This window comes from Triturus cristatus, chromosome 8 (assembly GCF_964204655.1).
Source record: "Triturus cristatus chromosome 8, aTriCri1.1, whole genome shotgun sequence".
NCBI lineage: Eukaryota > Metazoa > Chordata > Amphibia > Caudata > Salamandridae > Triturus > Triturus cristatus.
The window spans coordinates 303,917,779-303,942,710 of record NC_140591.1 but is presented as its reverse complement, the minus strand read 5'-3'; the positions used below and the strand labels follow the sequence as shown (position 1 = coordinate 303,942,710).

The window sequence follows — 24,932 nt, the reverse complement described above, 5'->3', positions numbered from 1 at the left end:
TAAATCAAATGTTTAAAAGTCCTCTGTAAGTGTTGGGACTGTTGGAAAGCAATCACTGCAGCCAGGTTTTTAAAGAGCATGGGATGATTGATAAAATAGCCCCACAACTGCTATCACAGAGACAAGGCTATCTGAAGCAAAGGTCTTCCTACTCATGAATTTAATTTGTTGACTTCCTGTTGGGAGGAACAGAGGAAAAGTATCAGTCTTTTTGCTCAGAGGGTGTGCACCACCAGGATCTCTGGAGAAGGATGTTCCCTTTGCAATGGACAGTGCTAGAACAGGTCTCTGCTATGCTGCTACGACTGGATCCAATGAGGTTTCAGTGACCAGCTGAAGGGACTCAGGCATCTGACCCGACAAGCCCTGAACATTGTTAAATTGTCTTCCCCAAGGAAAGTGGCATTTCAAAGCCCCTATTGCTTTGGCTTAAATGGAGAGAAAAGAAGAAAAATCTTCAGAAAGTACAGTACATGCAATGGAAAATTCCACCGCTGGGGAGGTGCCCAGCCTTCTTGTATTCTGCAAACCATCAGAGGAAGAAGTCCCCACCTCACCCATGAAGTAGCGATCTTCAGTCACATCATATGTGTCCTCACACCCACTGTAGCATTCTTCAGCAGGGAACTTCTGGATGGGAGAGTCCATGGCCAACTCCAAGAGAACCTTGTGATCTTGTGATATTTTCCTTCCCCTTTAGTTTGTCAAAAAAAATGTCATGCAGAGGTGATGCAGAGTCGGGTTCGGACAGGTGTCCAGTCCTGAAAAGGGCGGAGGAAAGGGCATGCTGCCAGAAGATGTGACCTGATTTTGATTTTAACATTTGCCTTTAAGGTTCCATTCTCTGCTAAAGAATGGAATGTTTTAGATGGAGACCAGACCCAATAGGAGAAGATGGTGTCACAGGGGCACACACCAGGAAAGCGGCTTGCTGGAGCTGCATTGGCTATTTCTGGTGAAACCAGAAGAAAGAGGTGCCAGGAAAAATCTGGGAGCCCTGTTTGAAGGCGGTAATAAAAAATGTGAGGCACTATAGATCTCATATGAATAATAACTGGACTAGCCAGCCAGGCCAGCGAGCAAGCCCCTGGAAAGCTGGAGCCCCTGGAGGTTGCTTTAATTCCCAGGAGGCCGGTTTTCGGTCCCCGGAAGTGGTGGTGTGAGTTACAGACACCCCCCACCCCATCTTGCGGGGGCATGCTCGCAAGCTGCGCTCGCTCTCTGTGGAAAGCACGGGGGCTGGTCTGATCAAATTTGCCAGGACTGCTCTGGGTTCCTAGTCCAGCCCTGAAATGAATGCCTTGTTTTTCTAGTGCTTGGAAGAAAAAGTCCATATATGTGGTTGCAGCGTTATGGGAAGTTGCTTAGGTAAAGCAGAAGCTGGGTATTGTCGGCATACATCTAACAACAGATGTATTTCTCTTTGTTCAGGTGCGCAGGGCTCTTCTTTCATTCATATTCCCACCCTTATATCATTGCAGCAACGAGTCATCTACCTTTCTTCCTAACACCTCATTATTGCTTTAGCCTTTATCACTATTTCCTCGGTCTCTCTCATTCCATTTCTCTCAATGCTGACTTGTCTGTATAACCTGTGACTTCTCGCCCACGTGCCTGGCCACTTGCTGTCCCTCTGTGTGCACATCCATCTGTCCACTATCTTGCCCCTTCATGCATCTACTTCCTCAGTAGCCCATCTGTATTTTGTCTGTCCCTTGCCTTCGAGTGCACTTGCCTTTCAGTCCGTTTTCTACTTCTTCCATTTGCCTATCCCATTTACCCACCTGTTTGCCCGTTACTGACTGGTTAAGTTTTGCAGCCTTTCATCCAGTTCGCCCAACCCCGATCAACTCATTTGAATACTGTTGTTTTCTCTTTAAGGGTACCATTGTAATCACCAACCTCTTCTCTGCCCTTCATGACCACAATATTTGGAAGTTTCCTGAAGAGTTAAACCCAAGTCGCTTTCTGGACAAAGAAGAAAACTTTGTGAAGAAAGAAAAATTCATGCCCTTCTCTGCAGGTAACACGTTGTCTGTTTGGAGGCAGAACCTCCCTTCTAGTCAATGGTAACATCTTACTGCCTAACAAAGGAAGTAAAACACAGTTTTCAAAAATGAATATGATTTGTATCTTCTGTCTTGTGGCTGGCCAGTTGATCGACGATTTACTAAAATGGCACTCTTTCACTTTTTCATAGTCTAGTGTTGATATTTTACTAGACAATCATCAGCGTTCTCTTCAATATAAGATGAATGTACAGCAACTGGCAGCATGCCGCGACTGGTGGCTCTGTGAAATAAGGCGCACACTTCTGAGGATCTGTGTTGGACCCTCATGGTCACAGGTTTAAGCCTTTCATCCTTCTGAGGTTTATAATATGTGTACCACTGAGTTGGGTCTCAATAGTACAGAGTTGTGTTAAAGAATGTTGAAATTTAGTTAGGCCCCAGGAACTGGGGACCATATTTATGACCAAATCACACAGTGCAGCACTGCAAGTAACCTTGCTACGCTGCACTGCACTGCCTATCACCAACATAGGCACTCTTGCACCATGGGTACCTGCGTTGCTGCAGGATTGTTTTTGTGCAGGAAGAGACACCTTCCTGCTCATAAACAATCCTGGGAGGCATATTCCTCTTTCTATGTGTTCTGTACAAAGACGAAGAAATGAGGAGAAATTTCTCCTCATTATGCCTCTCCTTGGAAGGTGTAAGAGTTTGGCGCATACCTAGGTTTACAAGCTCTTGTAAATCTGGGGATGCATCAAAATCCATGGAAGTTGCGTGGGATCACCCATGCAAGTCCCATAGAATGCCTTCCCGGAGTGGAGTAACGTAATGCAGCAATTTGTGCTGTCTTGCGTTCCTACAGTTTTTTGGAGCCGCTCAGAGTCATGCAAAGTGACTTTGCGTGGCTTCAAAAATCTAGCTCACGGTTTGCGTTGCTCTGGCACCACGTTGTGTGGTGCATAAGCGAAGCAAACCAGGTCATAAATATGGCCCCAACTTTAGCTCCTCTACGTAAAGATGTTTAATGTTGTCGTTCAGGCCCCCAGACAGCCTGCACAGTCCATTCGAAGGATCGCAGGAAAGCAGATAGGAGGTTAGCAATGCCATGTCTTTTTATCCTAGTGAACCTTTGAAGGAGTCTCTTATCTCTATGAATAATGTGACCATGTGGGGGGCATGCAACTCCAGTGACAGCATTTGCCTCTTACCCTTAGATCCACAGAAGTGACAATGTCTGATATGAACGTGAGAGACCAGGTGAGGGTGATCACAAATACTAAGGATAAACTGCTTCGTGCTCTTGTTGGCTATCTCTAATTCGGTTTCCACACAATGGGACTATGGTGAGGAGAGGCAGGCTGTCTGACAAAAAAGAGCCTGCAAAGATGCCAGCATCTGCTCCTTGAGCAGCGCATGGTTTCCAGAGCAGTGAGCCACACAATGCTTTTCCCATATGCTCTGCCCAGCTGCTCGTTAGTAATTCCTACTGGCGGTCATCAGTAGGTAGTTATAGTAAGGATGGAGTTTCCATAGGAAGAGCGTTTTTTTTATTTGCCAATAACTTTGGTGTCGTTTGACGAATCCTTGCGAAATCTTCAAAACTAGTATGAGTTAACTCCAGCTGCTGTCTTGAAAGTTTCGTGGTGATCCATCAAGCAGGGGCCGGGAAACAGGGGGGGGGGTTCCAAAATTTGTTTTCCCCATTTTAATTTCCATAGAGATTTTTGACACGACTACAGCCCGAACTGCTGTTCGGAATTATACCAAATTTGGCAGAAAGGTAGCTGTTGATGCAGAAAGCGACATTTTTGTAAATTGCTGTAAATCCATTCAGTAGTTTTTGAAATATTAAGGAAATTCCAAATTTGTATATATAGGGACTCGGAGGCTCCATGACCCATCCCGATCTCGTACTGAGATCTGTTTGACTGCCAACACTTTAAACCAGGAAATGTTGGCAGCCATCTTGAGACACGGCTTGAGCCGAGTCCCTGAACAAAGTTGTAAAAACTGAAAAGGGGGCAGAGTAGAAATATCCTGACCCCCTAGGCCTCTTGGGAGGGGGTAGGGGGTCCCACAGCGACCTCACAGGGCAAAAATAAAATATTTTAAAACAAATTCAGTGGGAGTCGAGATGGATTCGTGGCTCTTGCTGGTATTTCTTAAAAAAACACAAAAGCATGGGCTCCAGCACTTCTGTAATTTTAGCCCCTGGGTGGACCAGGTCCCGGGGGCATGCACAATATATGTAGGAGGGGGCGTGCACGGCCCCCTTCTAGGGCTGATAAAACCCCACCTACTGATGCCTCAGTGAGGCTTTTTAAAAAAAAATTATGCGGGGCTTGCCCGCTTGGCAATCCTGCACCCTGGGAACCACCACCTCCCCAGGGCAAATCTGCAATTAATGCGGGTGGGCCTGAACACCCCACCAGAGTCCTGGAGACCGCCAACTCCCTGAGGCTAAATATAACATTAATGTGGGGGGCCTCGCAGCCCCGGGGACCACCACCTTCCTGAAGCTAAATCGTGCAATGGAGGGAGGCAGCACGGCCGTCCTCCTAGAGCCATAGATTGCCCTGGAGACCACCATCCCCCAGGACCGGCTCCTGTTATGTCCGGGGGTGCCCACCCTCTAAGACAAAACTTTTTTGCTGTGGTTTGCGGGAGCTTTACTGCTCCCGCCAACCCACAGCAAACGTACCGCTTCCAGCAAGCAAGTGCATTGAAAATGCTCTTGTTTGCTGGAAGTGGAGCAGAATTACTTCCAGACAGAGGGAACAGGTCTTTTAGCAGCTCCCTGTGTCTGAAAGCAATGCTGGCTCCAGCAGGAGGCAGGGAGCTGGCAGGGACCTCGGGCGGTCCCCAGCAAAAGTCACTGGGTGCCCTGAGTGGGACCAGGGCACCCTCAAGGGAGGCCAGGACCTGGGGATGGGGTTCCGGGGGCAAATTTGGTCCAGAGAGGGGGGTCACACAGACCCCCTCCCCATCTCTAAATGGCTGGGCCCAAGGGTATGGGGTCCATGGAGCCACGCCGCCCTCTTTCCCTAATAAAACTTGAAACAAATTTAAAAAGCCAGCATGGCAAGTCGCAGGAAGCCCTAACCCCTTTCCCGTTATTTTGCAAATGGGCCTCTTGGTGTACTACTAGTTAGGGGATAATGTCTCCTTGGCTCTTGACGGTCCTTGAGGGCCAAATACCCATCCTGTTACCTCCAGTAAGTCCCACACAGCAGGATTGCTGAGAGGTCATCAGAGGCCCGCCTCTTTTCTCCACCATTCTCCAAAAGAGCCTCCTGGTGCACTAGTGGTTGGGGAATGAAGTCCCCTTGGATGCTGACCATCCTTGGGGGCCAACAAGCCCTCCTGTTACTTCCAGTAAGTCCCAAACAGCGGGATTGCTGAAGTAGTTGGAGGCCACACACCCGTTCTCTACCACTCTGCAAAGGCACCTCCTGGCCCACTACTTGTTGGAGGATGGAGTCCCCTTGGCTGCTGAGGGTCCTAGGGGGCCAACAAGCCCTCCTGTTTCATCCAATAAGTCCCATACAGTGGGATTGCTGAGAGGTCCTCAGAGGCCATGCCTGCTTTCTCCAGCACTCTGCAAACGTGCCTCCTGCCACACTACTGGTTGGGAAATGAAGTCCCCTTGAATGCTGAGGCTCCTTGGGGCCCAACAACCCCTCCTGTTACCTCCAGTAAGTGTCACACAGCAGAATTATTGTGAGCCTGGGTGGAGGCCCCTCCCTCTTTCTCTACCACTCTGCACACATGCCTCCTGGTGCACTAGTGGTTGAGGGATGAAGTCCCGTTGGATGCTGAGTCTCCTTGGGGGCCAAGAACCCCTCCTCTTACCTCCAGTAAGTCCCACACAGCGCAATTGCTGAGAGCTGGTTAGAGGCCCCAATCCCTTTCTCCTCCACTTGGAAAACGCAACAACTAGTTAAAAAACATAGAAATTCACTCAAAAAACCAAAGGATACAGGGACGTTATAGTTGGGAAACAGAATGTAAAAAACCCTAAAAATTCACTGAAAAAAACAAAGGTTACAGGGACGTTATAGTTAGGCTCAGATTTCACTTGTACACAACCATAGAAATTCTGCAGTTATAGTTACCTGAGCTAACTATAACTTGCGCTGCCGCAATGCACTGCTGATGACCTCACATATTACATCACTCATAACATGGTAAGTGACATTACTGATGACATCACACATGACATCTAGTGAGTGTAAGTATTTTCTAAGAATTTATGATTGTTAAACATATGGTCTGTCTGGGACCACCAATACTGGGCTTCTTTCATTTCTCTGGAAGCTCTCCTATTACCAAGAAGGCACTTGGGGACAGATTTACCAGTTTCTCATGCAGCACAGCGCAGCAGCCACAAATGCTGCACTGCGTGAGAAGGAGAGAGCTATATTGACAGAAATATGGCGCTCTCCTCCCCTCTCCCCAACACCAGCACCAACATGTGCGGCCATGCGTAACGGACATTCCATTGCACCATAGTGCAAGGGTATCTCAGTGAGTCTAGCATAGGTATTGCCCTGTAAGGATATTCTTCCAGTACAAAATACTATGCTTAGACTAACTTTAAACATTTTCCCACTTTGTATGTGTGCTGCACATGGAAAGTCGGAAAATAGGAGAAAAAAAAGCTTTTTTCCTTCATAGCGTCTATCTGAAATGGGCACTATTTTCGGACGCTAAAACTTGTCTAATTTATTAAGTAAATGGGGTTTAGGGTCAGAAACCTTGGGTGGTTACAGGGGAACGCCCCTGCACCACCCACAGTGCGCCCCCTTGGTGCTAAGTAATGCAAAGCATTTCATTACTTTCAAGGGATTTTCCAACGCAAAACAGGTTTAACGCTAAGAAAGTAAATAGACAACAAAACTAATTGAGTCATTTTGCATCACTATTGTGACACAATCAAGGTGTTAAATCTTAGGACACATACACCAAGGGGTCTATTTGCTATCTGTTTAGCATGCTCTTCTGTAGCCTCTAGAACAGGGGTCTCCAAACGTTTCTGTTATAAGATCTAATTATGTTCAATGAAAAACTTCCTCAGCTACTGATATTATTAGAGATGTAATAGTAACCACATAAGACAAGGTGACATTAGTGGCCATCAATTGCAAGATTGTCATCACTGATCCCCTCTTTGCATTAGGCATGGTTCTTAGCAAAAATGTAGAACATGCTTTGTCAATGTGGAATGCCTCTACATGGGTAACACATACCAGAATCATTGCAATGGCATTAGTACCAAGTTAGTAATAAGTGCTCCTAAACACCATTTGATTTTTAACACTCAAATATCAGCTTTAAATATACATTGGAACTTCAACTATTTTTTCAAAACATCAACTTATGACTTTTAAAAATATACACATTTTTGTCTCAGTTTAGTGTACATATATTAATTTAACCAAGCAGAAGCTTCTAATTTAGTTTACTGGGCTGCACACAGAAGAGCTACTTACAGGTAGCCGGAGACCTACCTGTAGCTCACGAGCAACTTGTTGCAGAAACTTGTTCTAGAAACTGGATACCAATTAACTTCTCCTCAACATTCTTTTATGCTTTGATTTGACCAATTTAATATCGGGCACAACTGGGCACCTTAAAGAAGTCCCTGGAATCTTCTTTGCTAAGACAGTGTCAACAAAACCTAGTATTCAACATTCATACTATAATAAAATACATCCTTCAGAGTCTCCTTAGAACGGTTTTACAAGTTTATCATGAAAGTTAGTATAGGAATATTACAACAAATATAGCCGTTGAGCCGAAACATAAATTGCAGTCACTTAAATCTAGTGAAAATTATATAATGTATTTAGGAAGGTGGAGTATTATGTGGTGGTGCTGGTTAGGCCTCACCATGTAATACTATCATGATACACTAAAGGATAGTCCTTGGATTCAAAATAATAAATCCTTAGCTCAGTCCTGGAAGTGTGGCAAAGAGCAGTCAGACTTTACTAGAGGAATAGTGTGTTAAGCATTTCAGAGTACCAACATGGACGATAAGTCATTATTGTGACTCGAAAGTAATCCGACACCAAATTATAATAATAAAGCAGGTTTTTATACAATTATAGACACTAAAATGAGCAAAATTGGATCAGTATAACGGGAATATTACATTTTCGAAGAAATAGAAATTAGTGATTTTAAATGCAGTTTAACTTTACCATTGCGGACAATCGGTCACTTGCAGGTCGAGTTACGTGAAACCCACTGGGGGTTAAGGTGATGCGGGTCCCAGGACCAAGCCATGACAGTCAGTTCTATTTTATTTGGCTCGGGAAGCCTAGGTGCAGAGTTGGCCTGGCTGACTTTGGTACTGAAGTGGTAGCTGCGGGGGAGCTGGGTTTATTTAGGGGACGGTGCTGGGGGGAAAACAGATGCAAAAACTCGACAACAGAGCCACTGCTGACATTGGTCGATTATGCTGTGGAGTTCCCTCTTGATGCAGCGTTGAGTAAATGTAGTGGTAGCTTTACTAGCCACCAACAAGTCCAGGTAGCGGTATGGTCATCAGAAAGTTACTTCGATGTCCGCAGGTCAGGGGGAAAAATGTTAGTTGTCTGAGACATGCTGGAGGTCAAGACTACATTTCAAACAATGCCCTGGATCATCTACTTTTGGGCGATCTCTCTGAGTGCCCGATACCCAGTGATTCTTTGGTTCCAGTGCTCGTTTTTTCCTGCAGTTGCAGGGGACAAGTGCCACTAGCCGAGGAATATCTCAGGTTGCTTTGGCCCTCACAAGGGTCCCTCATTCTGGGAGAAGGAACTAAGCTTTGGGCTAGGATAAGTCCCAGTCATGCAGTTCCAGGAGAGCTGCCACAGGCACAGCGTATCCCTCATTTGGTTTGTGCATGTCGCAGAGTCAGGTCTCTTCTTTGTCCTCTTTGATGCACGTTAGTTCAGAACTGAGGTTCTGGTGTCAGGGGTGTTCCTTACTGTTTAGATGAGCTTCCCGAGCAGCCTAGGCTTTTTGTTTGTAATGACGATCAGCGCTCAGTGCGTGCAGAGAGGTTTTAAGGCATGGATAAAGTGGACAATTGCCCAGGCCCCCACCTTCCAATTGACCCCCAGGAAAAGTAAGCGTTATCTTTATATTACTTCTGTGTATTCTATTTCTCTATCTGTATCGCTCTACTTCTCTGCCTCCCTCTACCTCTTAGTCTGTCTATTTGCATCTCTCTACCTCTGAGTCTGCCTACCTGCCTCCCTCTACCTCAAGTCTGCCTAGCTGCCTCCCTCTACCTCTGAGTCTGCCTATCTGCCTCCCTCTATCTCTGAGTCTATCTGCCTCCCTGTACCTCCCAGTCTGCCTATCTGCCTCCTTCTGTCTCTGAGTCTATCTGCCTCCCTCTACCTCAGTCTGCCTATCTGCCTCCCTCTACCTCAGAGTCTGCCTATCTGCCTCCCTCTATCTCTGAGTATATTTGCCTTCCTCTTCCTCTGAGTCTGCCTGTTTGCCTCCCTCTATCTCTGAGTGTATCTGCCTTCTTCTAGCTCCGAGTCTACCTATCTGCCTCCCTCTATCTCTGAGTCTATCTACCTCCCTGTACGTCTGAGTTGGTCTATCTGCCTCCCTCTACCTTTAAGTCTGTCTAGCCGCCCCCCTCTACCTCTGAGTCTGCCTATTTGCCTCCCTCTGTCTCTGCGTCTGCCTATCTGCCTCCCTCTATCTTTGAGTCTATCTGCCTCCCTCTGAGTCTGTCCATCTGCCTTCCTCTATCTGACTCCCTCTACCTCCGAGCCTCCCTATCTGCCTCCTTCCATCTCTGAGTATATCTGCCTCCTTCTACCTGAGTCTGCATGTCTGCCTCTGTCTACCTCCAAGTCTGCCTATCTGCCTCCATCTATCTCTGAGTCTGTCTGCCTCATTCTACCTCTGAGTCTGTCTATCTGCTTCTCTCTACATCTAAGTCTATCTGCCTCCCTCTGCCTCTGAGTCTATCTGCCTCCCTTTCCCCCTGAGTCTGTCTATCTGCCTCTCTCTATCTCTGAGTCTATCTACCTCTCTCTATCTCTGAGACTATCTGCCTCTCTTTACCTCTGAGTCTATCTGCCTCCCTCTACCTCTTAGTCTATCCGCCTCCCTCTACTTCTGAATATCTGCCTTCCTCTAACTCTGAGTATGTCCATCTCCCTCCGAGTCTGTTTATCTGCCTTCCTCTCCGTTTGAGTCTGTCTATCTGCCTCCCTCTACCTTTGAGTCTGTCTATCTGCCACCTTCTATCTCTGAGTCTATCTGCCTCCCTCTACCTTTGAGTCTGTCTATCTGCCACCTTCTATCCTTGAGTCTATCTGCCTCCCTCTATCTCTTACCATCTGCCCAGTGTCATCTTAAGGATTTTTTGGTCTCCAAGCAAGACATATTTCAGCTGCTTATATGTGACCCTATTACAGTTTAACATAAAATGTAGTATGTTTTGCGATCATTGGTTCTTTAATTAGCAGGAATTCCTTAGTACAATTAAAATTTGTTACCAAACATATGTGTTGGGATCTGGAGTGTTGGAGTGAGGGGCTTGAGGATGTTCTCTGCGTGGAACGTTGGGATGGTGGTGAACGGCAGATGCTGCCAGGAGCTGGAAGACATAGGACGGAATAAACGGAAGGCAACCTCACCTGGTGTTGCGCTTCTTTTCAGTGATGATGAGTTGTCCACTGTCTCCAGCATCCCTCTGAAGACACTCGTTTGGTGTTTTCGTGGGATCTCTTCATGGTCTTGTTCCTGTGATGCCGGTGCGAAGATCCCGTTTCTGCTGCTTGTGCTGCCAAGTGTTCTGGGCAGTCTGGAGGCCCTGACAACACTGCTCCCTGCGTGTTTCCGGCTGGAGTTGGTTTCCTGTGCAGAGCAACACAAAGGTTGCTCTGACCAAGCCACGTTATCGAGGGGTGCAAGGAGGCAGAAAGTGAAGGCACACTCAAGCCACAGTTGCCTAGCAACCAACCGCGGTACAGGGAAGCGTTGATGTGCATGTCATCTTGACAATGCTGGGAGCGTTCACACACATCGTGCAACGTAACTCCTGCATTTCTGAACCTTGATGGAGTCATCTACGCACACACGGTGATGTGCACACCTCGAAGCTTCCCAGTGCATCTCTGAACCTCGATGGAGTCGGCAACGTGCACATGATGATGCACACACCTTGAACAGTAATCATTACTGCACGTACCTGCACCCTTCTTATGAATCCTTTGGGGCAATTAGTCCATCGGTGATGTGCACAATATGTTCAGGCTTCAATGTGTGTGCATTTCGGTGACACGCACGCCCTAATCTTCGACTTATTTTCTCTACGTTTTTGAAGATGTGCACACCTGATACCAATTAAGTCAAGGAATGATCTTGTGCATCCTCAGTCATTTTTTGTTTCTGGGGCTAGGCACATATAAGTAATTTTATCTTCTGGCACATGTTTATGCAGCCCATCTAAGCTCTGCAACATTTTCATGTACACCTGCTTTAACTTTGAGGTGACATGTATATAAACATTTTATGTTCTGTTTTAAATATTTTAGTGCAACATTGAACTGCTAGCAAGGTTACTTCTCCCGGTTAGTGTTGGTGTGTGGCAGCAACTCACCCACACACGGTCACCCAATGGATTGTGTATTAGCACCACTGCCTTTCCTTCAGTCAGCTGGCATTCCTCCATTAAATTGGTAACATTGAGAGGACACATTTGATGCCTACTTGGAAGCCATTGATGGCAACACATTCACTTCAAAGAAGAAAAAAGTGTTGTTGATTTACAACTTAGGTTCTGAAGGAAGAAACATTTTAAAACTCTACCTATGGAGCTGGTGAGCATCCATGTGAAGGGTGGAGATTATGGTGATTTTTTGATAAATGATGACTACGTATCCGTTATTAAAACTATGGACAAAAGGTTTAATCCTAGAAAAAATGGAGTGGTAGAACGCCACAAATGTTTGCAACTTGCTCAGATTCCAGGGGATCCATTGATGTTTTTGTTGCTGCACTCAGAACTTTAACTGCCACTTGCAACTACAGAGAGTTTAGTGATGAGATCATCCGTGATCAGTTAATCAAAAAAACATGCAATAGGAAAAATCTATAAAAGCTATTACCTTCCGAGGACCCTGGTTTAGAAACTGCCCTCACTCTAGCCAGGAGCATTGAACATTCTCAGTTCTATATGAAGGAAATAAGTGGTACTGCACAGTCTGGGAAAGTTAAGCACATCAATGTGAAGCATAAGGTCAAACCTTTGAAGGGGACAAATTATGGTTCTGCACGAAACCCAACAACAAATCTATCCAGAGTCAAAACTGAGACAGTGGAACTGTCATGTTTCTGTTGTGGGAGCAAGTCGCATCTGAGGAATGCCAAGTATGGTTTTGCGTTGAGTCAGACATGTTTTAAGTGCAGTAAAAAAGGGCATTTTGCGCGTATGTACAGAGCTACTGCAGTGCAAAAAGCCACTCCACAAACTGTTAAAACTATTGAGGAAGATTTTGTTAGCTCTAGTGATGAAGACAATTTGTTTGATGCTATCTTCATCATCTTTACTCACTGAGGGAATAGTAGAAATAGCATCAATGGCAGTGCTGTGTAAGAGGAAATCTCCTGCTTGTGTGATCAGTGTGAATGGCAAGGAGGTTAGTTTTTTAGCTGATTCAGGTTCCCCGTTCACACTCATCAATGCCAAAGATTTTGAAAGCTTGGAAGGCGAACATTGGGATTTTTGCTTACGGGTGGCAAAAGGGTGAAGGTCCTTGCGAAATTCAAAGTTATAATTCTGTGAGGGTCAAGCTACTGGAATTGTGTATGTTGTGAAAGACGGTGCAAATTTGTTGGGGTGGGCAGAACAAGGTGAGCTCTGGATCATTTTGGTTCACAACCATCCTGACATGGTTCTGTCAAGACGGGAGGTGTAGCAATTTTAATGTACACCCTCATCAGCTTTTCCAGCTGATGATAGTAGGGTGGGACAGTTGACGGGTGATGAATGGATCTAGAACTATCCCGAGGTATTTAGCGATCACTTGGGGAAACTAAAAGGCTTTCAGCACTGCATTATCCTCAAGGAAGGGACAAAGGCGGTAACACACAAAGTGCGCAATGTACTGTTGAGTCTGCGCAATGAACTGAGTGGTGAGTTAGAACGATTGTGTGTCATGGGTGTGATTGAGCCCATCGAAGATTCAGAATGGTGGCCCCCATTGTTTTAGTGCACAAAGCCGACAAGTCCTTGTGTTTGTGTGTGGATTTGAGGGATCACAACTCCAATATCTGGGTGGATCGTCAGCCTCCACCCAACATTAATGACATGCTGGTGACCTTGGAGGGTGCTACATTTTTCACCTCACTAGAAATTTCCTCAGCATATCACCAAGTCGAATTGAGCAAAGACTCTAGGCACCTCACTTCATTTGTAATACCTGAAGGAGCCTATTGTTACATACGTATGACGTTTGGACTAGCATCGGCATCTGCAGTGTTCCAGTGATTGATGGCAAATTTATTTAAAGAACACTTTGGGAGTCGTGCTTTTCCAAGACGACATTCTCATACATGGAAAAACAGAATCTGAGCATGACGACAGAGTTAGACAAGTGTTGAAGATCATAAAGAAAAGTGGGTTGACTTTGAGGAAGGACAAGTGTAAGTTCTTTCAAGAGGGTGTGGACTGTCTTGGTCACTACATTTCAGGCAAGGGAGTGGAATCCAAAATGAAAATTTTGGAAGCTATCCAGAGCACGCCCGAACCCATGAACACAGACCAACTCTGTTCTTTCTAATGGCTAGTGGAGTACTACGCCAAATTTATTAACAACTTTTTAGACAAAACAGCGTGCTTGATTGAGCTTCTTAAGAGAAGTGCTGTAAAGTATGTGTGAAACGAAGAGTATGGTAATAGTTTTGAGCTCATAAAAAGAAATTGTTCAGGTACGTCCCCATAAATTGTTTAACATCCATGACCTGTGAATAATTTTTTCCGATTCCAGCAATATAGGTCTTGGTGCTGTCCTTATGCAAAGGAGAGGTGATGGACGTGAAGAAACCATAGCTTTTGCCTCCAGAACATTATGGGGGACAGAAAACGTGTATTCCACCATTGAAAAAGAAGCTTTGGCTTGATGGTGGGGTATGCAGTACTTTAGAAACTTTTTTGTGGAGTAATGAATTTGTTCTCAGAACGGATCACAAACTGTTGGTTGACCTCTTCACCACAAAAGAGGGCGGAAAGGCTACTCCGCGGAGAGCAAAGTGGCAGTACAGTCATTATCGTCTAGAGCATGTGGCGGGGGTAAAGAATGATGTAGCTGACTATTTATCTAGATTACCCTTGACGGGAAGTGAGAGCGATGTGACTACGAATGATCTGGAAATGGTGTGTGTGGTAGGTTCCGTGGAGGATACTGTCAAAGATGCACTTTCTGAACAGGAATGGATGGAGGCTGTATCTGATGGCGATGAAATCAAGGCAGTAGCACATTTTCTGGCTGAAGGTTGGCCCGACAACAAGGTTGTACCCTCAGTGTTGATTCCTTACAAGAGGGTTGGCAAGAGCTGTCCATGGTTGGTGGGATTCTGCGCAGGGGAGGTTTATTGGTGGTTCCAGGGTGCATGAGCAAGAAAATCTTGAATTCGAGCCATGAAACGCAGGGTTAGGGAGGATTTCTGGTGGCCTGGTGTAGCCAGGGCTATCGAACATTATGTTCGGGATTGCTGCATATGTGTCCTTAGTGACAAGTCCCAAGTAGCCTATCCCTCTCCCATTGATCATGTTAACCTGAAGAATTAGCCTTGGTGTAATCTTGCTTTCGATGTGGCAGGTCCTTTTGGTGTTATTGGAAGCTCACCGAAGTCTGCGTTGGTCTTAGTGGATTATATGACAAAATGGCCAGAAGTAAATTTTGTAGATAGTTTTAAATCTTCGTTTATCATTAATCGATTTAAGGGAGTGTTTCTTAGTGAAGATTCCCGGAGGAACGTGTGACCGACAATGGTACACAATTGGTGTTCAGAGAAATGCAAACATTTTAAAGGACAACGGCATCAGACACATTCTCACTTCTCTCAATCACCCTCGCAGCAACAGTTTGGTGGAATGAATGAACCGAGTAATCAAGGACCAGTTGCCGTTGGCTTTAATAATGGGTTGCATTGGAGAGTAGAGATCGCCGACATGTTATGGGCGGTGAGGACTACCCCACATGTCAGTACTGAAATGTCCCCATGGTACACAGCCCTCACAACGAAGCTGTCACCCCGCATGCAATTACAACGCAGTTGTTACAATGACCACGTTGTAGCAACACATACTATTGAAACAACGACTTGCGGAGGGAGGAGTAGGTGTTGGATTTAAAATCCAACACCTTCCCTACTGTCCGCACAGACTGGAGTTGGAATGGTAAATTATACTATTCCAACATCCAGCGCCCCCCTCTGCAAATCATTGTTCCGACTTGCGTGGTGATGGTATGCGTTGTTACAACGCGGTCGTTGTAACGACCGCATTGTAATTACGTGCGGGGTGATGGCATGTGTGAAAAGGAGGCCTATTCGTCCCCATTCACGCTACTCAGGAGAAGGATTGCAGGTTCCAAGTTGAACAAGGATTGGATGTCCAGGAAAGATGTCGACCAGGAGAAAATGGGTAGAGTGGCTGATGTTAGTGCAGCAGTACAGGCAAAGTTTGGCACTGGGTCTGACAGTGCTAGAGTTTTCTCCTGTTGGTGTTTGGTGATTGGGTGAGGACCAAGAGACCTGTTATGCTTAGATAAAATGAATGAACCCTTACCTATTGAAGGTCATTACTGTTTGTCCATCCCTATCTCATTGTACCTCCCATTTAGTTTTGGCGCTAGAATGTGAGCTTTTTGCTTATTTATTTGTTATCATTATCCATCTTCTGTGGCCTTGTGAAGGAAGGGGGGTGTTGGGATCTGGGGTGTTGGAGTGAGGGGCTCGTGGATGTTCCCTGCGTGGAACCTTAGGAGGGGGTGAACGGCAGTTACTGCCAGGAGCTGGCGGACGTAATAAACAGAAGGCAACCTTACCTGGTGTCGCACTTCTTTTCAATAAGTCTTGCCCATCCCCAAAGTCCTCAAGATGGCACTGGCGAGAGGCCAGTCAGTCAAGTTTTACCGTTCGTTTCATTCAGGATCGTAGTAATACCGCGCAAATCCAGACCTGACTGTAATTCGTCGCATCCAAGATCAATCCTGTTACTTTTAGCCGTTGTTAGCGAGCAGAGGCGGTGAAGTGAGAATTAAGGAAATGTTGGTGGACAATAACGTCATTGTTTTTCTTGAGAAATAACGGACATGTCGGCATTTGTTTTATGAATCTCACTTTGTTATATGTGAGTTCTTTTCTGCCTTGTTCTCAGATTGAATCGGTTTTGTGCAGTGGTGCCTTCCCTGTTTCAGAAGATTTGTTTAATTGTAATTGATGACTATTTTAAAACATGTGTTTTCCTTTTTCACATTTATTTTTCAAAACGCTGAACATTTTTGTATTTACATGTGTTTATATGGCCTATAACATGTCGGTGATTTGGACTTCAGCGGTAGAGACGTCTGGAGGTTGCCATGCAACCCCTCCTCGCATCCCAGGCATTTCTGTGTTTCATACGCCCATGGGACATGCAGATACCTACACAGATTGTGAATTTGACTCAGGGAGAAAGGGATATGCATCTTGTTCTGGCGGAGGTCCAATAGGAGAGTAGAGCAGTGACCTCTGTAGTATCCGGCTGGATACAGTGTAGTGTTCCATTGTGCCTGTAACCCACACTGAACACCCACCCACCACAGGCGTCACCAGTCAGGTGACCCTGACAATAAAAGGGGCCGAGCGTACGTGCTCGTGGCCAGTTTACTGTACCAGTAACTCTGCGTCCCATGTCACTCGTTTACCTGCATGCGGGCCTGAGGGCCCAATCATTACATTGGCGACGAGGGGGCTGTGCCCTGGCGTGCAGCAGCCCAGCAAAAATGAATGGAGGGGTGAGAGGTGCCTGCGTATCAACCCCAGCAGGCACGGACAGCGCCTGATCGCCGCCGGGCGTGTGAAGAGCCCCGGGCGTGAGCAGCGACCGGGTACACACCCCGCACCGAAGACCAGCGGGCGTGCATGCCGCCCTAGAGAGACGGCGAGGAAGTCGGGTGCCCACCCCGACCCCGTCGCGCCTGCCGCTGTGCCCGGGGGAGAGTGCGCACCGATCGGAGCCCACCCGCATCGGCCGCGATCTGCCTGGCGTAGGAGAAAGAAAGCATGCCCAGCGGAGCCCACCCGGAAGAGGCGTGTGCCACGCGGTGCCCACCCGCGGAAAGAGAAGAGGCCCGCCGGCCGAAGGTAAGGAGCCGCGCGAAAAGAAGGCGCCACCCCGCAAGTGAGGAAGAGAAGCGGACGGGAGCCTACCCCGCCGCGACAGAGTGGAAGCAGAAGCGACACCAGCAGCCCCCCCGCGCGGTCCGTGAGACAAGGAGACCGGCTGCGGGGGCGGTATCGATGTGAAAGCAAAGCGGAGCCCACCCGCGTTGAAGCGAAGCCCAGCCGGGCCGAAGGTGAGCCTGCTGCCCAGAGGATTCCGTAAAGGTGCAGCACGAACACACCCCCACCCCGCGCGGCGTGTGCAGCGAAGGTGACGAAAGGAAGCAGCTGCCGGGTCAGAGCGCTGCAGGCGCGATAATGATTGCAGCGGAAATGGCGCCAAGTCCGGGTGCACCCCCGGCGCCTGTGTCCCGGCAGAATTGAGCGCGAGTCAACCGCTCATAAAGAGGGAGTGCTGCGCGACGAAAGGGAACCAGCGGGTGCCTACCCCGCACAGAGATGACCATGCCGGCACCCCCTCCCCCTCCCTGCCACGCGAAGACTGCAGGAAGATGCCGCAGGCAGGGAGGGCGATCCTAACTGCAAAGAACGGCCAACCCGGCCATGGAGGGTCATGCCCCACCTCACAGGACTCCCAGCGGCGCCAAAAGTAAACCAAAGCTGGGCGCGTGATGGCACTGACTGCCATTGTGCCCCGAGTGATGCCTCTCCCTGTAAGCAGCCCACAAGACTGTGTCCCCCACCTGCCTCTGGAAAAAAACCCAACAAATACATAAATGAAGAGACTTACCTGCTGTCTGGCCCACGTCCTGCTCCCAGCGTTCTGCTCCTGCCTGGCTCCAGCTCCCCTCCACAGCCAGAGTGAAGCCTGCAAAGAGGGAAGACAACTCTGCAGAAAGTTCTGGCAGCCAAGAAGGGTGCTGCTACATGGAAAAAGAGCAAACCCTGCACTGCCATCTAGTGGCCGGAGAGCAGCATTGCACTGGCTGCAGGAGAGGAGTAAAGAGGCAGGGAGGAGAGGCAGCAAGGCATGTACCACAAGGGCCGACTGATGCACAATGGTGAGTGCACGGGAACGCGACGGAGGCGCACAGGAATGCGCCAGAAGCGCAGGAACGCGACAGAAGCGCAAGGAAGAAGAGACAGTGTGTCACCGGGATGCCGCGCCATCCCACAGCAAGACAAGGAGAAAGAAGAATGGTGTTAAGCCACATCCACCCCAGCAAGGATAGTGCTGTCGCCGCATCAAGTGGAGCGGAACCCTCGAGCGAACTAAAGGACTCAGTGCAGATGTACCCCGGACGCGGAAGGTACACAGCAGCGCCTAGGAAGAGGAACTCACTGACGAAGATGCGCGCAGCAAGTATCCGACACTGGCGGGCTAAGGATGAAGAAGTACACCCAGTGGCGCCAAGAAGCCACCACATCAAGAAATCACACAGCGCAAGGAGCAACGCGACTCTGGAGATGTACCGCGACGGTACGAAGAGAAGCATGCACCAGCACTCGACAATTCAGCAAACACAGGGAGTCACACGACGTGACGCACCTCGTGAAGCCGGCCACCCAGATGGTCGCGCGAAGGTTGCCGGCCACCCAGATGGTCGCGCGAAGGTTGCCGGCCACCCAGATGGTCGCGCGAAGGTTGCCGGCCACCCAGATGGTCGCGCGAAGGTTGCCGACCACCAAGATGGTCGCAAGGAGGACGAAGCCGACCACCAAGATGGTCGCAAGGAGGACGAAGTCGACCACCAAGATGGTCGCAAGGAGGACGACGCCGACCACGAGATGGTCGCAAGGAGGATGTAGACCTACAAGAGGTCGGAGAGCGCACTTACCTGCCAAGAGGTCAGAGCCGGAGAGAAGAGGAAGGTCAGAGCTGGAGAGAAGAGGAAGTCCGAAGGGACGTCAGTGAAGAGGACCCCATGAGAGGTTCACAAAGAGGACCAGGAGGAGTAGGAAAAGAGGTCCAGTAACATCACTCGACATCAGAAGCAACATCAGAAGCAACTACGAGATAGAAGGTCGCGATAATCGGTCCAGTCACAGAGTGATAGGAAGACAGTGTCCTAGTGGCGGGACAAGACCAGAGGGAAACGCGTAGAGTGCACGCTACACGAAGAAGCCTGGTAAGGACGAGCAATAAGGCAGGAAGACTGGATCAGGTCGCAATGGAAGGAGAAGGAGAACACCCGAAGAGGAAAGGAGAAGAGCACAGAGGTGTGCGTGACAGATCAACACACACACCAGAAGGAGTACCCGAAGAGGGGAGTGACAAGGTGCATGGACAGCCGGACTCAGTACCTGGGAAAACCATCAGCACCACTGGGAGTAGGCGTCGATGCGCAAACCCGCAGGTCACCCGGGGACGACAGAAGCGAGCAGGCCGGTCCGTTGGTAACAACCACCTCTGGGAAGTCACGGAAACAGGCCCGTGGACATCCAAGGGGCAGAGGCCTCAGGGACACCGGTGGCAGCGGATCCCCAAGACGAGAGATGGACTGTTGAAGCTGGCTCTGGAGCTCCTGGGAGAACAGAGGCAGAGCGCGAAGGACCAAGTGCCAACAGCACCCTTTCTAGGCGGAACTTCGGACACGGAAAGAGGACCCGTAGCGACTCCCCCGACGCGAGGGGAGCCACAAGGCGGCAGTCCACTGGTCCAGTGGAAACCTGGCAACAAAGGGCCTCCGGGTCGTCCAGTGAGAGGGGACACTCACGAGAGAGGGGTATCCGAGAGAGGGATATCCTGCAACAGTGAGTCCTGGAATAAGACAACTACTCAACTACTAGTCGGAGGAAACACCTCTACCAGGGCGCCCAGCGGAAAATCGAACAAACAGTGGTCCACCACCATTCCACCCACACTTCCACCGATGGCGGTACAAGAAAGAGACGGTGAGGCGCACTTCCACGATGTAAGTCCAAAAGAACACATCCGTAGAGCACTCAGACATCGTGCCAAGGAGACAGAGTGGTCCCGGCTGTCAGAACACCCTCGCCGGCAGTTGACCATCAGCAAAAAGACTACGTGGAAGTCCTGATCACCAATTTACGTTTTATGTGTAACTTGTGTTTACTCCCACAGGTTCGGACTTCATTTTGGTTGAACTTTCATTAAAGTTTGGGAGGGATGTAGTATCCGGCTGGATACAGTCTAGTGTTCCATTGTGCCTGTAACCCACACTGAACACCCACCCACCACAGGCGTCACCAGTCAGGTGACCCTGACAATAAAAGGGGCCGAGCGCACGTGCTCGTGGCCAGTTTACAGTACCAGTAACTCTGCGTCCCGTGTCACTTATTTACCTGCATGCGGGCCTGAGGGCCCAATCATTACACCCTCCATACAGTGCTCCAAAAACAGACTCAAGGACATGTGCATATCAGGGGGCAGCATATCGGAATTGGTTTGCACGCCCTAGGAAGGGCTTTGAGCAGAAAGTATCAGCCTGAGTTATGTCAACTGGTGGACAGTTCTGCTGTGCATACCAGTTTTGTAATCCCTCCACAACCTGATGGATAGCTCTGCCGCATTGGTGCAAGTTAGTGGAACTTTGCAACCTGAGGGGTGGCTCTGCTGTCTCAGGCACGAATCTAGAAGGTGTTTGCTGCCCGGAACATCCTATGTTGAATTTCAGTTAATAAGCGAATCCTGGCTCTTTTAAAGCACTGCTCCGAGTTCAGATCTTCCTGTTCATAGTCCTTAGATGACTTCCTTGACCCATTGTCCATTTTGGGCCTCTTCCAGATTAATTTCTGCTTGGTTCTGATCAGGATGCCTGGTAGATCCTAAGGGGGGGGGAGGGGTGAGAGGGCTGTTGAAACAAGAACAGGAAAAGCTAAAATCAAAATAATAACATAACATTTGGAAGAGATTGCTTGTCTCCTTGGTGGGGTCTCGCCTTGTTAGGAAAGGGCTGTGACGTGGAAGACGGGTGAGATGGTAATCTGCATGTTTATTCTGACTGCTCCTTCTACTCAGGGGCAGTGACATCGTAGTGGCAGCTGTCGTAGGTGGAATTCCTTCCTCGTTTGATTTGCGTACAGGTCTGCCAAATGTTGAGCAGGATTTAGATCCTTGAACCTTTCAGCAAACCATTAATTTTCTTTATCAAATTAAGTTTTAATGCTGCTTTGAAACTGACATAGGTATTTCAAATAATATTAATATCCAGTAATATTTCAGGATTCGGGGGGGTTGAGGTGGAATACAGCAGTTTTGTGGGGCTGGTGCCCTAGGTGGTCTGCTAACGTTGTGTGGTACCCTTCTCTCATTTATGTTAAGTCATTTCTCTGTGTTCTGTTCTCTGCTGCTCAGCCATTGTGTGAGTGATGTCACTGAGTGTTCTTGTGTGTATGGTTGAATGAAAAGTCAGTTTCTGATGTGGGCTGAGCTGCAGGAATGCTGCTGCCGGTGGGGCTGATTCTGCTGATACTACAACAACTATCTTATAATCTAATGTTCTTGTCCTGATTGAACTGAAAAATAAATCTACCTCCTGGATTTAACATCATCTCAGCATACCTTCTTTCTTGCATTCCATACTGGCGACGATGGTGGGATACGAACCCACCCGTGCAAAGCACAATGGATAAACAAGCAACCAGCAATCCTAGCGCTAATAAATGTAAAAAGATTTGAGCACAATAATTGCCCATCACCAGAAAATGTTAACATCAGAAAAAAAATCAATAAAGCTTCAAACTAGTTTGAGCACAATCACCGTCCCTAGTTTTTCTTGCTGTTGCTGGTGGTAGGCGGTGATTGTGCTCCAACTAGTTTGAAGCTTTACTTGACATTTTTTTTGATGATTACATTTTCTGGTGATGGGCAATTATTGTTCAGTTCAGTTAATTTTTATTTCGGTTTAAAAAACCATAAAAGATGTACATTAACATATTACACATCACAGTAAAAACATATCATATAATAACCTTTCAAAAAGGTATCGCTAGACCAATGCATGCGTATTAGAAATCATATTTCCAATACAAGACCTTTTTTTAGCCGTTAAAAAAATAAATACAGTTAAAATTTCAAAATGTAAGAATTTAAAAGACATTGAGGAGTTACATCAAATCTCATTGTAGGTTACCAAGACTAAGATTTCATTTCTGGCATCCGTAAAATAAACTTCCTGGTTTACAACTCTAAAAAAAGGATTTTTATATACTAGTAATACAAAATATATACCAGATACAATATACAAAAAAAAACATTTTTGTTAGTACAGTGTAAAGCTTAATATAATATTAATAGTATGTTCCATATGTACTAAATAAAATGCAAAAACCGGTATACTTCAAGTATACTAAGCTAAAATTTCAAGCCTTCCTTTTTTCTTAATAGACTTACATCAAACAGGTAACTACTAACACTGAAAACCACTGCTTGAGATGTGTCTGTTCTCAGTATTCTTTCTGCTTCATAGCAGGATCTTGTACCCAATAGCCGGCAAATGGGTTTGATCCATTTCCTTCTATATTTTGTATAAGCTCGGCAGAAGAATAGTAGATGTAATTCATTTTCATTTGCACCCGTATAGCATAATGCACAACACTCAGTACTTTTGTCCCCATGTTTACGGACCCATTTTGATGTATTCGAATTTATCTGTAATACACTGTATTGGAATTTCAGATTTAAAGATTTTGCTAACTGTGGCTGCAATTCGTCCAAGAGTGGCTCAAAATTCCAGGTTGGTTTCATTGAGAGGAACCGTATTGTAAGTGTACATGTGGCTGAACTATGGGACAAACTATCTTGAATGTAAGCCCAAAAAGTTAGCTTTAATATCTTCTTTGAAGCCATTATCAATTCAGCAGGGTCCTCCCAAAAATGCGTAAGTCCTAATTTATTAAACCAACCATAGACATGCTTTAACCATGGCAAACCTATACCATGTTTGAGCCTTAGAATTTCTTCTAGCACTTCTTTGTAATGGACGAGTTCAACTGTGGACCACAGACGCACCCAGAACAATAGTGGTTGTAGAATTGCCTGGTAGTCTGTACGGCGTTTATTTAGGTCCATTACAATGAGTATTAGTGGTGTGCGCATTGGAAGGCTCAGTAATGAAAAATTTCCTAGCTATCCTAACGGAAAGTTTCAATTCTATTAAGGACTCGGAGGTGAGGATTATGCTTCAACTTTCTTTACTGTGAAGATAGCAGACATTTTAAAGTCAACAACAACAACAACCATTCCCATGGTACATCGGGAATGACTGAAAAACAATAGAGTATCCACGTCTAGAGTGTCCCCTGTTCCACAATCCAATCACAGGCTCCCCTAGGTACAGACAGTCCTCTCTCGCTGTTTAACCTCCTCTTTCATTGCTGTAGGCCAGCCAGCATGGAACTTCAGGAATCTTGCTTTCCAGAATCTCCTGAAACGCAAAAGAGAATATAAGCGGAAGTCGTGTCTAAGGTTTTAGCCTGCAAGGCAAACAAGCTCGACAGTATAGAACCCAAAGTACCAGACTTAAAAAATTCAATACACTAAGCACTATACTTACTCCAATACGGGGAGGGAAGGATTCAAAGGAGGAGAACTTTGCACCCTGGGTGGGATAATCCTCGCCTCCGAGTCCTTAATAGAATTGAAACTTTCCGTTACGATAGCTAGGAAATTTTTCATTCTATGTCAGGACCGGAGGCGAGGATTATGCTCGTTTAAAGCTTGCTCACCACCAAATGAGACATATCAAGGATCGGTTTAAAATAAAACCATTTGAAAGTGGAGTCGGAAGACCAGTACGCAGCATTCAGAATGTCTTCCAGACGAGTGCCCAGGGTAAAAGCTTTAGAGGCCATCGCACCTCTTGCCGAGTGTGCGCCAAAAATCCGCAGGTTGATGCCTGCTTCCTGCATGACCCACCATACCCAACGGGCGATGGTGGGGGAAGAAACCGCCTTGTGAGGCTTCCGAAGTGTAATGAGCAATTGCCGTTTCCCCAGAGGACGAAACTCCTCCGACATTTCCTCATATGCCTTGAGGCAAGACACCACGCACAGTTTCGGGGAATCTGGGAAAGCCGGATAGGATATAGAACGCGTTCCACACTTCGTCCGTCTATCGATGGTAAAAGTAACCCCCTCAGGGGAAAAAATCAGACTGATGACATCCAGGGCCCTGACATCGGAAACCCTTCTGCACTAAATCAGGCAGAGAAGCATCGCTAGCTTTGCCGATAGCTCCTTCCTCGAGAGGAACCTATTCGGATGCCAGGATAAAAGCAAATTCAACACTCTGTTAACGTCCCACAGTTGGGAGTACCGCGGCTCCGGGGGTAGCGAGAGTCGGATGCCTCGAAGAAGGCAACAAACCAGGGGATGCTCACCCACCGGGGAACCGTCCAGCATGCTGTGGCCCGCTGAAATGGCCGAATGGAAGGTATTGATGGTTTTATAAGCCAAACCCTCCTCCGCCAGAGAGGCCAAAGATGGAAGTCACATCGGTTGCCACGGGATTGAAATCCCGTTGCATACACCACCGTCGCCAAGTGGAACGGTACCGCTTGATTGTGCTGTCGGACCAGGACTTTGACATGAAGTTCTCAG

At 47.3% G+C, this 24,932-nt stretch overlaps 1 protein-coding gene across 1 annotated transcript in view; it reads left to right on the top strand.

Annotated features, from left to right (window-relative positions):
• LOC146802023 (cytochrome P450 2J2-like) overlaps window positions 1–24,932 on the top strand; it is a 472,990-nt gene that overhangs the window by 404,082 nt on the left and 43,976 nt on the right. Inside the window, exon 8 of the mRNA XM_085621578.1 lies at window positions 1,882–2,023. Within this exon, the coding sequence (XP_085477704.1) occupies window positions 1,882–2,023 (142 nt within the window). The remainder of the gene's footprint in view (window positions 1–1,881; window positions 2,024–24,932) is intronic.